We start from the raw sequence: 15,714 nt of genomic DNA on the forward strand, positions 1-15,714 counted from the left end.
AATTAAAACACTTTTTCCACAAAATAAGATTTTTCAAAGAAAAGTTAAGAACTCCATTAAACAAAAATAAAATCAAATAATCTACCAAGCGTGAAACTACCACAAATCAGCATCGATAAATATATGAAACCCAAAACGAACAGAAATTACAGTGAATAACCGAGTCAAACTCAAAACCCCTATGCCTTCCCAAGGCCAGAACATAATTGGCACTTTACTGAAAAAAATATAAATGTTTTTACTTTTATAACTTTAATAAATCAAATGATATTAACATTTTGATTATTAAATATCAGTACATGTATATTAAACTGTCAATGCATATTCATTTGTATTTTTTTTCAGTAAAGTGTAAATTATGTTCTGGCCTTGGGAAGGCATAGGGGTTTTGAGCCCAACTTATGTTAATTTCTGCTCGTTTTGAGTTTGACTCGGTTATTTATTGTAATTTCTGTTCGTTGTGGGTTTCATTTATTTATCGATGCTGATTTGTGGTAGTTTCACGCTTGGTAGATTATTTGAACTTATTTTTGCTCATTTTTCGTTTAATGGAGTTCTTTACTTTTCTTTGAAAAACTTATTTTGTGGAAAGTTTTTTTTAATTAATTTCTATTCGTTTTATATTGAAATTGCCTTTTCAGAGAAAAAGAAAATAATTCTTTAAATCTTTTTTTTTTTTTTAAGAATCTATAGTTTGGCCAGCTAGTTGTGTGCTGGAGAAAAATTTTCAGCAATTTTTAACAACATACACCCTTTTGAAAATCTGGACACGAATAGTAGTGTTTAATTTAGTTTCATACCTCCTCTACATGACCTGAAATGGAAAACTTGATACAATTCGCAAAAAAATCTGTTTACTTTGTTTGATAGCTTGGATACACTTACGCTATTTTGATTGGTTAAATTTTAAGAGCAGAAGCAGCCCCGAAAGTTTGAACATAATATCCATAGTCGTTCTTGGGATGCTGCTGAGATGCCTTATTGGGAATTAGCATTAACGCAGTGCTTGTTGATTTAATCTTATGGCAACATTTAGTGTTTGAACACAAAGTCGAATGGGAGGGTGGGCGTGGGAGGGGGATTAGTTTCCTTCCTATTACTATTGGCCATTAAAAATGGTATCGAACCTAACGACTTCGAATCAAAAGTGCCCTCTTAGAGTTTCTGCGACGACAGTTCCTATAAAAACCTCATATGCCCCAAGGGCTCGAGTTACAGCTTTTAACCAAAGAGCTGCGAGGGTGGTTGTCTTCCTCTAACACCTAATTCCAAGAACTCTCAAATACATTAAACAAAATGGCTATCTCAAAATTTTGATTGGATGTGTTTGGGAAAATGGTGGGAGTGAGAGGGGCGTTAGTCTTTCTCCTTCAACTTATTAATCACTTTCAACTATTAAAAAAGGCACTAGTCCTTTCAATTTCTAATCAAATGATCCCTTTTGAAGCTTCTACGACAACGCTTTCAATAAAAACCGTATATACCCCCAGGGGATAACTTACAACCCTCGCCCTGAGGGCTGGGGTTGTCATCCTCAAAGACCTAATTTCCAGAACCTTCTACTACGTTGAACACATTGGCTATCTGAAAATTTTGATTGGATGTCTTTGGTGGAATGGTGGGCCTGAAAGGGGGGTTAGTTACCGTCCATTCACTTTCAACTATTAAAAAGGGCACTAGCCCTCTCAATTCCAATTGAATGAGCCCCTTTTGAAGTTTTTACGACAACTCTATCATTAAAAACCTTATATACCCCCAGGGCATAACTTGGGGACTCTGGGGGGTTTGCGATCCTTAAATACATAATTTCCAGAACTTTCAACTACGTTGAACAAAATGGCAATCTCTAAACTTTGAGTGGATGTGTTTGGGGAAATGGTGGGCGTGAGAGGGGGGTTAATTACTCTCCACTCACTTTCGACTATTAAAAAGGGCAATTTCAATTTCCAATCAAATGAGCCCCTTTTGAAATTTCTACAACAAATTTCTATATAAACCTTATATACCCCCAGGGCATAATTTACAACCCTTGTACTAGGGCTATGAAGGGGTTATCATCCTAAAAGACCTAATTTCCAGAATTTCCTAATTTCGACTACGTTGAACAAAATGGTTATCTCAAAATTTTTATTGGATGTGTTTGGGAGAATGATGGGCGGGGGGGGGGGGGGCTAGTAGCCCACCAATCACTTTCGACTATTAAAAAGGGCACTAGCCACTTCAATTTCCAATCGAATGAGCCCTTTTCGTAGTTTCTGCGACAACTCCTTCAATACGAAGTGCCCGGGTATGGAGAAAGAAGAAGAAGAAGAAAAAAATACATTGTGCCCACATCGAGCGCGCTGCCTATGATTATTTAGAAGTGTCCTATGCATTCTGCAATCTGGTTTGATATTGTTAACTCAAACTTATTTAAGCTTCCAGTTTCAGCGAATAGTTGGCAATTGTTTGTTACACACATAGAGCTTTTGAAATTTCGACACGTTTATACTAATTTAGAAATTCACACTGTTAAATGCAACCTTCCTTTAACATAGGAAAATCTAATTCGGCTTGGCCCTCACTCACAGTTATATTTACTTTTGGTAGCTGTGAGACACTCAATAATTAAAATGTCTATTTCCAACTTGTGATTTGCCATTGTACAAACATAAGAACTTAAGGTCACACACAAGCAAAGGTCGTCACAACTTTGCTCATTTTTAGCAATGAACTTAAAGGTTTAGACGCTTTTCTACTATGGTACCAACAATATAATAATATTGGAAGTGGACCTGCTAGATTTTAAGCCAAATAAAGAAACATTTAAAAAGTGTCCAAAGGAATAAAAAGGCTTTTGAAGAACTGGCACTTCAACCCAATATATTTAAAAGGCACTATAGTGCTACCTCATGTTATACAGTTCATTAAGAATCCCAAATTAGTATTTTTATTAATTTTGTACATCCAGAACGAGATTCTGGTACAACCAGTATTTTTAATACAACCAGAACGACATTTGTCAGGAAATGTTTAGTCTAAAGAAAGATATACAAGATACAGTTAGAGACACATCAAATAAAGGCCCTACAGAGAATAGCGAATCAAATATTGAGTCAATAGTTATCCAAGTCTATGGCTTAGAATATCATAGGGATATCCTCCAAATTTTAAGACTATCAACTGGTGTGTGATTGGTGTGAGCAGAAGGGGATGCTGTTGAATAGCTCTAAGAGTAGCATTATTCATTTTCGAACCCCATACCACATGTCTGAACCTTCCCCAGCAATCTTTGTTTTTTATGGTACTGATATAATTCCCCAGTGCTCTTGTGTTAAACTTCTTGGTGTGCACGTTGATTGTTTTCTTTCTTTCAAAACTCATATTTCCTATACACATTCTATAATTTCTCGTCAAGTGTCTATGCTTCATCGTGCCAATCAATTTCTTCCTCCCAATGTAATGCTTGCTCTTTACTATGCATTTGTCCTTCCTTATCTTTCTTATTGCTGCAGTGTATGGGACAATACTAACTATTCTTCCCTTCGGCAACTCTGGACCACACAGAATAGAGCAGTGACGGCAACTTTTCACCTTCCCTGACTCTATCTTACACCTGATCTTTACAGTGATACAGGTCTAGATGCCTTAGATGTGGTTATGAAGAAGCAGAACCTAAAACTAGCTCATCGAGCCTTAAATTTCTCACTTCCTCCAAACATCTTATCCTACTTTGATCTAGCATCAACACGTAAGTGTCAGACTTTGCTTCGGAGCTCTGTTCACCAATTTCGGCTGCCTAAAAGGGTATTTATTGTAGTATTTCATAAATTGAATTGAATTGACAATGTAATCGAAATTCAACGAGCTCAAGTTAGTATTGTTATTTTCATTATTGCTTTAGAAGTCGAGTTGTAAAATTAGAAAGCAAAATTGAGGAAGGAAATCGAAACTTGGGGTTAAATGGTCAATTCTTGAATGGAGCTAAGGAAACCTGTCGTGAAGTACAAAAAACGACAGTCTTAAAAATAATCTGAGAGATAAATAAGCTAATGATAAGTAAGCTAAGAGATAAATTAATATTATATAACTAGCAGTTTGATGTTCGAAATTCCTTGATTTCACTCTTACCTAGAGTAAATTTAGCTAGTGAAATTCTCCCAATGCTTATAAATTTTTTAATTCGAAGGGAATCACTGGCAAACTTCTCTCGAATAAAAGAAAATTAGCAAAATCTGGAGTTTTTGTATTTGAAATTTTGGCCAACTGGGAAATTAGAAGAAAGGATGTGTAATACTATTGAAAGAAAAAAAAATTAAGTCAACCAATAATTATGGAAATATAGGTAGAAGACAAAAAACAACCATATATTTTAACAGTTTCTTCCCTCTTAATGACAGGATTTGCAAAAAAAACAGCGTTTAAATTTCAGCTGAAAGTGAGATCTCTGTCAAATACTGGAAAAGATATAATTTCCACAACATACGAAGAGATGTGTAAAGAACGTCTTGTTCTTCTGGTAAAAATTATGTTAGCTGAACACGGAAAAATTTGGAAAATAGGTTTCAACAACATAAAACAGCAAATGATTCCTCCCAAAAAAACACGGATAAAGATGTCATGCTCATATAATACCATCCATCATGCAGATTTTTCATTTGTGAGATTGAAAATATTCCTCCCGATCCCCCTCTAAATTTTTAATAAAAACATGATTTGAATCGTTGTTCAGAACTGAAGCAGACCGAAAATTTCGGCTGAATATTTAAATTAACCTCAAATGAAAACTGAAATCAAGCATTTGGTTTCCTAAATAGAACTATTTAAAACAATCTCCATCAATATTCGTATACTAGCAAATATTAAAGTATGTTAATTGAAAAATAAACACAAATGAATTTTCAATGGTGTTTTCAAGAAACATCTTCAAAGAGACATAAAGAGCGATCTTAAAACCTAAAACCAGTCGAACTAAAGTCACAAGAAGTCAAACCTAAAACACTCAAGAACTGCTAAAATAATTTCTTAGACCACACTGCCTTTCCATTTCCAGAATTTAACAAATGAAAATATAGTGAAAACTGGAACAATATCTAATAAAAAGCAGTGGACAAAACAGAAAAAGCCAGAAACTTTAGCATACAATATTTCGACTTCATGCCTGGCAACCTTTATCCAAAAAAAAAACAAAGAAAAAAAAACAAATAAACAAATGAAGCTAAATTAAACAAAACCTATAAAGAAAAGAAGAGAAAACAATAAACAAAGCGCATATCTTAATGAAACGGTGATATTTATTAAGATGTGAGTTTTATTTATTGTTTTCCTTTTCCTTATATGTTTTGTATAATTTAGCTTAATTTATTATTTTTCCGTTGATAAAGGCTTCCGGATGTGAAGTCGAAATATTCGGGTTTCTTCATTATTTAAAGCTTATTATTTTTTGTTTTATTTTGTCAACTGCTTTGTTTAAAATATAATACTCATTTTCACTATATTTTCAATTGTTACAATCTGTATCAACAATTACTATGAAAAAATGAACATAAATTGAACAGAACATTAAAATAAACAATCAGGTCAAACCTAAAACGAAAAGACATTACGACAACAAAAGTGCGCTACCACCCCTCAAACCTTTTCAATGTTATAGGGTCCGTTTCCACTTTACTGAAAATAAAACAAATTTGGCTTACTTTTTCCAAAACAAAATCAAAAAAATTCTACTCAAAGGAGCGATATTTGTTACGGATTAGCTTTTCAGAAAATCAAAAAGGGTTTTATTAGTCTGGCACGCCATTAATCAATATCTATACTTCTTTCTTTTGTTCGCATTTGTTTAAAATCTATAACAGATTGACAAATGTTTATGAATTCGCCAATTCAGAATGGTACTTAAGAAAAATGAAACGATTTGGTATAAATTGATAAATCGCGAAATTGACACATTCTTATTGAAATAAAAAATCACAATTTGCAGCTTAAAAGTTCTATTTAGGTCCGGTATTCATTTTCTACACAATTTCTAGACAAATAGAAATGACGATTCGCCGTCTAAAAATTACATTTGGGTATTCATTTTCTACACAATTTTTAGACAAATAGAAATTACAATTTGCCGTCTGAAAATTTATTTGAGTATTCATTTTCTTCACATTTTCTAGACAAATAGAAATGACGATTTGCCGTCTAAAATTTACATTTGGGTATTCATTTTCTACACAATTTTTAGAAAAATAGAAATTACAATTTACCGTACAAAAATTCTATTTGGACATTGATTTTCTATACATTTTCTAGACAAATAGAAATTACACTTTCCCGTCTAAAACTTTTATTAGGGTATTCACTTTCTACATAATTTCTAGACAAAATGAAATTACAATTTGCCTTCTAAAAATTCTATTTGGGTATTGATTTTCTACACATTATCTAGACAAATAGAACTGACAATTTGCCGCCAAAGTATTCTATTTGGGTATTCATTTTTATTTATTCAATTCTATTTGGGTATTCATCTCAGAAAAAGAGATCCATTTCGGCCTTAATCTTCCTTTAAAGTACGAATTAAGTTAAGAAAACCCAACCATACTGAAGAAGACCTAATATAATTGGGTATTAAACGTCTCCACTAAACCACACATATCTAGTAAAAAGGCAAAAATGAGTGTAGATTGCAATCTACTAAATGCAGCGTCTACTAAGTGCAGATAGTACTTAGTGCTATCTAAGTACCATCTGCACTTTTATATGGACATTAAAAAATGTGTTTTCCTTTTATATGTGTTAAATATACTATAACAGGCAATACTTATATATCATTGTCCATAAAATTTAAAACAATCCACTTGTTCTAAATTATGTGGCAGTCCATAACAGGGCAGCACATTTTAAATGTTCAGCTGCTTTAAATGTTCAACCCTGGGAAAAACAACAACAAATAAACATTTTTAAAAAACCCATCTTTCCCTCTCTTTGAGCACTTTTGTGTTCCAAATAAAGAGATATACTTAACAGCACAGAAGAGATTACTGTGTGGACACAAGTTGCCTTGTTCCTACATAAACAGTACCTTTCATACAACTCGACTCAAGTGGAATAAACTCAAATTCAAGTTTAGGCTGTACAGAACTGGAGGAGGGAGTTTCTGTAGGAACATCATAGTTGTTCAAGAATATTCTTGAGTTTTCTGTGCCAATGAGCTCATCCTCAATTTCTGGAAGAAAACGCGTTTTAAAAGGATTTTGAGTAAAATTAGGAAAAAAACAAAAAACAACAGCAATTAGGAACAGAACTCTGATGGAAGTGTTTATCGTGATTTAAGATCAGCAAAGTAATTAGGCCAAGAATCAAAACTAACAGCGACTAAAAGATTGAATTGTTAATACAATGTATTACAGGAATATTAGCTCCCTTAATTATAACATGGGAGTGACACTAGTTTGGCCACAGTTTTTCCCTTAGATCAAAAACTAGGTCTGCTGCGAGAAAGTGTTAAAGATCGAGTCTCTGCAGTTTCACGAAAAGTGTGGACCTCCGGCCGAACTAATCCATCAATCAATTTATTCTTGCTAAAAAAAAAAAATTACAAACACTAAGGGTTATTTGGCCCGGGAAGATTAGCTTGTTGGGGGTCTAACAATACAAAGACAGACAACCTCAAATACAATACTTACAGAATACAATACTTACAGAATACAACCCCTCCCCCCCCCCCAAAAAAAAAGAAAAAAAAACAAATAAAACGAACAAAAAACAAACAAACAGAGAACCTACAATAGAAAACAGTGAAATTTACTAATAAAATAGGAATACCCTAGAGAGCATAACTGATAAATATATCATAACATTTTAAACACCAGCGTATAATTCTGACCCAGGGCCAAAGTGAACAGTTCTGCTTGTCCTTGAGCCTCAGCCAACAGTGTATGAGATGAATGGAGTCTCATAGTCTATTTTGAAGAGTACTATTTGATAGTTTACTGCCGAACTTTCATTTCTTCAAACCATGTTTCTGCTGTTTAATGGATAGGTTCATTCAAAAGGCGAGCAGGCAGGCAACAGTTTCGAGACACCAATGCCAAAACTTGGTGTTGTAAAAAAATAAGAGCACATATAGATCTAAAGAAAAAGCGTTATCCACTTTTCTAGAACTCCTGCCGCCCACCATTACTGGTCTTTTCTGTAGGTGATGTTGATTGAGTCTGTCAGTAGCCTACATTTTCCAAGTTGCTCCTTTCTTAGTACTTATTTTACTTGAACTTGCAGTAGAACCTAGTGCAATCCGCCTAACCTGGCATCTGGAATTTAGATACTTCAATAGTGATACTTTTAGTAATAATAGTCTAAAATAGGACAAAATGGGTTCTCTCCTTTCTTATTAGGTATATTAGGAACCCTGCCAATTGGTTTTCAGCCAAGGAACATGAACTTTTTAAAACATTGATCACTAAACCTAGATGAGGGAATCAGATAACATGACATCAGTTTTTCTATACAAAAATCTCCTCATGGGATATAAAATTTTCAAACATGCCCAGGGGGATGACCACTCCATTCTCGAGGACTGTAAAGAAAGATGATAGAAAGAGGTAAAGAAAGATGATAGAAAGATGTAAAGAAAGATCCTGACATGGTGTAAAAATGAGGTAAAATCAGACTGTAGACCTGCTTAGTTCTTTCCTATAAAAAAAAACTTTTTAAAAGAAAGGTAGGGATGTGATACGTTGCATGAACCGGAATCATAAAAGGATTGTTCATCTGTTTTATTGCATGACCAAAATGTGCCCTTCACCCCTCCAACACCCCCCTTTCGATTTTGAGTAATAAGAAATGGTTGGTATACCATTTTAAAAGCAGAATCAACCAAGGAAATGTATTCTATATTATTAGAGATATAGATTCCATGTTTTCAGCAGAAAAATAGGCATATTCCACCATTTCTGAAGCAAAACTATGGAAGGATTTACATCTGTATAATATGACAGTCAAATTGGGCTGCTAAAACATACCAAACAGCTCTAACCAAGAAATTTTAGCACAAAGGTACATTTTGTTTGAAATGGAATTACACAACGATTTTTAATCTCTATGGTTAGAGAAGCATAGTGGGACCATGGCCCCTGAAGACTCCACCTAGCCTAACTCTCGATTTTTTCATAAAGGTAGGCAGGTTCCACCTTCATTAGATGGGCCCAAAACTGTTCCAAAATTTCATTACAATCCTTTTAACAGAATAATAGTGATGTTGCACCTAATTTGAGCTAGATTCACAGAAGGAATTTCAATAATAGTTAAATCCTAATTCCTTATGATTGGGAAAACATATTGGGTAGGCTGCTTTTTCAACATCCCTTTCCCTCCGATAACATCTTTATAGACGAAAGGTAAGCAAAATGGACTTTGTTTGAACCAAAACAAAGCAAATATTCTGTAAGAAAACTTCCTCAAAGTTTTCTGTAAAAAAAAAAAAAGGCTTAATGCCCCAAGAAAAACATGACAGGTTAAAATTGTTGATTCTGCGTAGAAGGAGGCAAACAGGGTAGAACTTGAGATTTGGAGAAAATGTAGGCTATGTTCTGATGCATAGTAAATGAATAAAGACTATATCAAACATTAGCATAAACATTCCAATTTATGCTTAACTACTCACCATAGTTAAAGTTTTAGTTATTATCATGCCTGGAAACAAGTTCAGGCGGAGAGGGGGGACTTAATGACACTAGTCCAATTACATTTCTTTTCTGATTATTGCTGAATGAAGCAAGGCTGTATTGTTTTTGGAATTAACTCAGTTTAATCCTCAACAATTCTAATATCCAAAATACAGAAAAACCAACAAAATGGTCATGGCTTATATCTTTGACAAAACTGTAATTAACCAAGAAATTTTATTCAATAAATATTGATGACAATCATATTGACCTTGCTAAGGATCCAGAACAGGATTAGTATGGCAGGCAGTAGCTATACAAAAAGCTTACTACTAAATTTAATCAAATGGATCACAATAATATCAATGGCTGCTAACCCAAGTACATTTTCTAACCTCCTTCTGTTCTGAGGTAATTTATTTCTTTTTGTCCTCATTTTCCAAGATGACAGATTAAGAGCATGACCCTAATTCCCTACAAAACAATACTTCATGGCGTACAAATAAGAGTTCAAATAGGGATAAATCCTTTTATTAGACAGTGAAAACAAAGACAAAATGTTTGGATACTTCTATCACATACACAGTGATCGAAAAATATCCAGAGATTTTGTCTTTATTTTTACTGTCTAATAAAAGGATTTATCCCTATTTGAACTGTATCCCTATTTGAATTTGTACATCATGGAAAGGCAGTGTGGTCTTCGAAAATACTTACTTCAAGGGCTGACTATTTGGTTACAAGCTAGAAAACTAGTAGCATGTATGCCAGTGGCGCCAATTCGCGTAAGAGTTGGTAGGGTGAGGGCAAAATTAATGAAAAACTCCTATTTAGTCTTAAACCATGGAAAATCAATAAGCCATCTTAGAATTTACATTTTCTGGTATATCAAAACTCTTTGGGCACAAAATGATCTTTTGTGGCGCAAAGCAGCAGAAAACGCTTCTCTGTTGTGCCACAATATCTTTTTTTTTCTTAAAAAGGCCACCATCTCCTGATCATTTTACCCTTTATATGCTTCCCAGCCTTTCAACTCCAGAAATCGCACATAAGTGTCATATTTGGCTTCATAACGGCGTTATCATAGTGAATCTATAAAATCATAGCAATATGATCAAGAGCTTTGAAGCCAGTAATTAAACCTCTCCTGCAATGTTGCAGTAGTCTTCTTGTTCTACTAGTCAGCAGACAATGTACAAAACTTATCAAGAGAGCTGGGAGGGAGAGTACACAAGCAGAAGAACTATAAATCTGAGGTTAAGGGTTTTAAGCCAAGTAGATTACAACGTTACCCTTTCCATGCTTCCCAGCCTTTCCAATCCAGAAATGACACCAAAAGTGCTGTTTTGGGGTGCCATATGGCACTTCAAGATGGTGTTATCAAGTAAAATTCATAAAAAACACATAGATATAAAATTAGCTTTCAGATAAGTCCTTAAACAGCTTTCTGTGATGTTCCCATGCCTCCCTAGTGGCAAGGAAAAAAAAAGGAAATGAAATAAAGTAACATCACTGCTTCCATGTAAAAAATTGATTTTTGGTGTTGTTCAAAATGGGGGTCTGTGATTTTTGTGTAAGGGTTTTAGACCCTGGTTAATTAAAATGTTTCACTTTTCATTTTGATCTGACACAATTTTCAAGGAGCTCAGGCTCTTTTACAAAATTCTAACTACTCTGTTTTGGCAACAACATTTTGATGGTGAGAATAATCAAAATATTATAAACCATTCCTGAATCAGCAACAAATGGTAATTTTTTTCACTAGTTTTTTTTATTCAAAACACGTTCTTAAACTTTTGGCTACAATGTGGCGTGGTTTTCTCTTTTTTTTCCAAATCTGCCTAAACAAGCAACTTTTTTTTGCTTGAACCCTACAAGCAAATACCCCATCCCCCTCCCAGAGATGGGCCCAGTTGTACTTATTACTTCTTCAGATCTTGGAACTGCAGAAGATGATTGTGAAAAAGAAGAACAAGGTTAAACTTACCTTGTTTAACAATAGAAAGCTCCAAAAAGGTATTCTCTTCAGCCATTCCAGAAATTTTGAGATTGACTCAGTTTCTTATTATGACAAAACTGCTGACATTTTCAGCCTTAAATCTTCAAATTCAAGAGAAAAAATACAATGTTTCTTAGTCGAATTTTTCACAATGGAACAGCAACATGAAGTCCCTATAAATACACAGAATTGTGAAGATTTATAACACAGACTACAGTTTTCCAGGGTTAACATATGCTTATGGTAGGTTCAGATATACTGGTAAAAAAGTGTCTGAGCCCCTACAAGTTGTGGTAAAATATTTTAGTTGAACATGGGCCATTTTGCATGAAAATAGCATCTGTGATAGGGACAAGGGTATTTTACATTACAATTGTGATTCTTATACTCTTGTACAGTTAACAACAACCTGTGAAAGTTTCTGAGAGTAAATCCTCAGTTCTCACTTTAGCCTAAATATCCTGAATGTCTTGATTTATAATCATACTTCCAGAATCAAAAACGTAGATTAACTGGGGTAGTAATCTACTTAGTAACAAAGTAGTTTTTGGTATAGCATAAAAATAAATTAGCTTATTAATAGCTTTACATTTAAATTCTCATAGAGAAGAAACCTCTAACAATAATACTTTGGATTGGTAGAAAGTAGTTGAACTTCTGGCAGCTTTTAGCTGATGCCCTCCTTCCCAAATGGAAATCCTAATTACAACCCTGTAATTCATACTCACCCATCTTTTAATCGTTTTAAGTTTTTTTTTTCCAAAATTTAGATACTCAACAAATCAAAATCTTCAAATTATGTATCTTTTGTTCAGCCTTTATTAGAATATGCTTCCACTGTTGAACATTATGACCTGACTCTGACAATATGATGATATGATGATGCTTGATTAACCATCCTCTCTTGTCTTGTGACCTCAGGATGTAACTGGGGCAATATAATCGGAGCAATTCAAAAGAAAGCTCTTAAGATTACTTTTAAAACACAAACAACTTATACTCATTTATAAAGTTGGTAGGTTGTGAAACCCTAAATGGCAGAGGTGAGGCCCTTTGCATCCGCTTTGACTGAAAGACATCAATTATTTATCAAACTAAAAACCTATTCCCTCCCCACCAAGCCCAGTTGCATCACATCCCAAGGACGAAAGGTCAAAGATTCCCTAAAGTGATTCTAATTTACTGCTAAAGAGGAAGCTATATGTTGACTAATAATTAGGCTATATAAATAAATAAAAATATAATTAAATAGCTAGTCCAGGTAAAAAAGATTCTATATGAAGTTTTCTGTTGATTGAGGTGACTTAACTTTCATGAACTGACCCAGTGCCAAAATTAAGCTCTGGAAACATGTTTTCAAGCTCATATCTCTATTGCTTCCCTATTTCTAAGGTTTGATTACATAGGTTAACTAGTCATTGGTAATCTAAAAAAAAAACACTCAATTTCTAAATCGGCTGTAAGTATAATAAAGTTCTATAATTTCCATTTCAAATATTTGCTATTGCTGCCTCTAGATGCAATATCTTTCCCTGTCTATATGATCAAGCCTTGCAAATAGGGAAGCAGCAGAGTTAAGAGCTTGAAAACATGTCCCACTAATTAAGAGTTTGAAAACATGTTCCTGGAGCTTAATTTTCACGCTGGGTCAATGCACACTGCAAAAATTCGCTAACAATTCTACAATTGGCATTCAAACTAATTTGAAATTGCTGTATTTAAACACAGTATCTATCCCCACATTGCTTATTAGAATTGATTTGCTCTACCTGTGTCTTAGAGCTCAATATGCTGCATTTCATCCCTTTACAGATAGGAAACTCCCAAAATATTTATTTATTGGTTTCAGCTAACAATTTTCTGTTGGTTTTAGAGATTATATAGATTAGTAGTATCCCCTCACTGCTTTTGAGCGCAGCCGCCCCCAGATTCCGACAACAGCCCTCTGACGTCACGACAGCCCTGGCAAGATTCCAAGCGGCTGCCCTGATAAGATTCCTATAACATGCCCTGACAAGATTCCCGGAATTTCAATTTTGTTTCAATATTGGCAAGATTCCGAGCGAATACCCTGTTTCCAGGTGTCCCATTATTTCTTCAGTATTAAAAAAGAATTCAGCGTGTCAAAATCAAAATGGATGCTTATACATTATTGGATATTGAAAGCGTTAGCGAGATGGAACCTAGAGTGCCTAAAGTAGCATTGGAAATTAAAAGGTATTACCGACTAACCCTAGAATGGGACAAGATATATGCAGGATATACTATATCATTAAGCAAATTCAAGTCGGAAGAACAATTATGCTTTGCGGATAAAGTGAATATAGTGCATATACAGAGACTACAGGAAGAATTAAATGCCTTAGCAAAATATGTTGAAGAGAACAATCAATAAAAAACGGTTTGTTACTAGCGGAATTTTTATTTGGTAGTGAGAGCGCTAAAATGGACAAATTTGGTAACCAGAAAATCTTACGTAATCTAGTAAAATTGGGAAAAGTAGTTAAGTTTACATGATAATTTTCTAGAATTATCTCTTCAAAGAAAAGTATTTTCTTGAGAAGTGCTTAACAATATGATGGGAACTGATCCCCTATCTTTGGACTATTGCATAGAACTTTGTTGTTGTGGCCCAGTTGCTTTTACTCAATGTATAGATATATTAATTGAGACAAAACAAAATGATATTATCCATAACTTAGACAGCCATTTTGAAAGAAATTATATCTTAACAAGTTTTGTGGCGTAACTTCTCCTAGAAGACATTTTATTAATGGCGTGTCAGTTCGTTTCTGGAAGTGAGACAGTCAACATCGACAAATATTTTACAAATGTCCATTATGCTTGCATACATTAGGCAACTGGTCATCCTGTGAGAATTGTACTTTTGCTGATGACTATAATGAAAAGTGTAAATTATCCAATCCATTTAAAATGCAGGAAGGTTCCGCAGTGCAAGCTAAAGACTGTAATTCCTGTCATTAAGAGATTTGTGACTCTCATAACAGAGGATTCTTATGCTCCAATTGTCACTATGGTAAATGTGATCAATGGAAAAATATATCCCACGGCATAACTGCAAAAAACCCTAAACGGGAGTTCAGTTTATTTTTAAGAGACTGGTACCTTCGCGGCTTTAAATTGTTTAGGGAAGAAGAACCTGGTTTACGCTTCAATTGCTGGGATAATAAGAGTCTGGTTCTTGCGTCATCGCTGTGAAGGTACTGGATACTTTGATTATAAACCTACGGATTTGTATTTGGCTGTTATAGAAAGTTATTCTTCATATTGTTTGTGACATTGCTTCAAATAAGCAAACTGAAACACGTGAATTTCATAATGTTAATCAGAATAATATTATTGACTTTACAAAGAGATTTAATAAAAATGAAGTTACACTATATTGTTGAAAATATGGCCCTGACTTTGCACGCCAAAATGCATACAAATTAAATCCTGATTAGCTGGTACCACGCATCGTTTCTGATGACTACCTCTGCGAAGAAGAAAAAATCTAAAGAAAGTGTTTTGTACATACAAACTTTATTAATAAACAAATCTACATACATTTTTAAAGTATTTCACTCTTAGGGCACCGAAATTTATATTTCATACGTAGGAAAGAGTATTTTCAACTATAGTCGTTCAATTGAGGATTGTCGCCATAAATCTTGAGGAATTGACTAAGTATGTCAGCGACATTGGTAAATAAAATATAATAGTAGATGAAAACCACAGCTTTTGAATGATAAATCAAAAGTGTACCCACTTCCGATTTTTAATAATGGATTTTCCACTCTGCTCAAGAAAATTTTTAATGTGAGGCGTGTAGAACGTATACGGTAGGCCAAGAGCATCAAAAAATTCTATATTGCTTCTTGTTTGAAACATGCATAACCAATCCCCAGTTTTTACTCTTGATGGACTGCTATTAACAATAAGAATGGTTTTGTTAATGTATCAAATATGCTCCAAGATATTAGAAGGTACGCAATAGGATTTGTGTTTGGACATGAAAGGATCCACATTGAATACATTGATTATTTGATTCGTGTTCATGGTGCCAAGTCTAATAAAACACTA

General features: G+C 34.1%; 1 protein-coding gene across 1 annotated transcript in view; it reads right to left on the minus strand.

The window, feature by feature from the left end:
- Positions 1-15,714, minus strand: part of LOC148949710 (uncharacterized) — a 66,927-nt gene that overhangs the window by 35,647 nt on the left and 15,566 nt on the right. Inside the window, exons 2-3 of the mRNA XM_089093074.1 lie at positions 11,620-11,804; positions 7,052-7,195 (exon numbers count right to left, since the gene is read on the minus strand). Of these exons, the coding sequence (XP_088949200.1) occupies positions 7,052-7,195; positions 11,620-11,665 (190 nt within the window). The 5' untranslated portion in view covers positions 11,666-11,804. The remainder of the gene's footprint in view (positions 1-7,051; positions 7,196-11,619; positions 11,805-15,714) is intronic.

This window comes from Artemia sp. Qi Xiang Cuo, chromosome 8, assembly GCF_049724085.1.
Source record: "Artemia sp. Qi Xiang Cuo chromosome 8, ASM4972408v1, whole genome shotgun sequence".
NCBI classification, from domain to species: Eukaryota; Metazoa; Arthropoda; class Branchiopoda; order Anostraca; family Artemiidae; genus Artemia; species Artemia sp. Qi Xiang Cuo.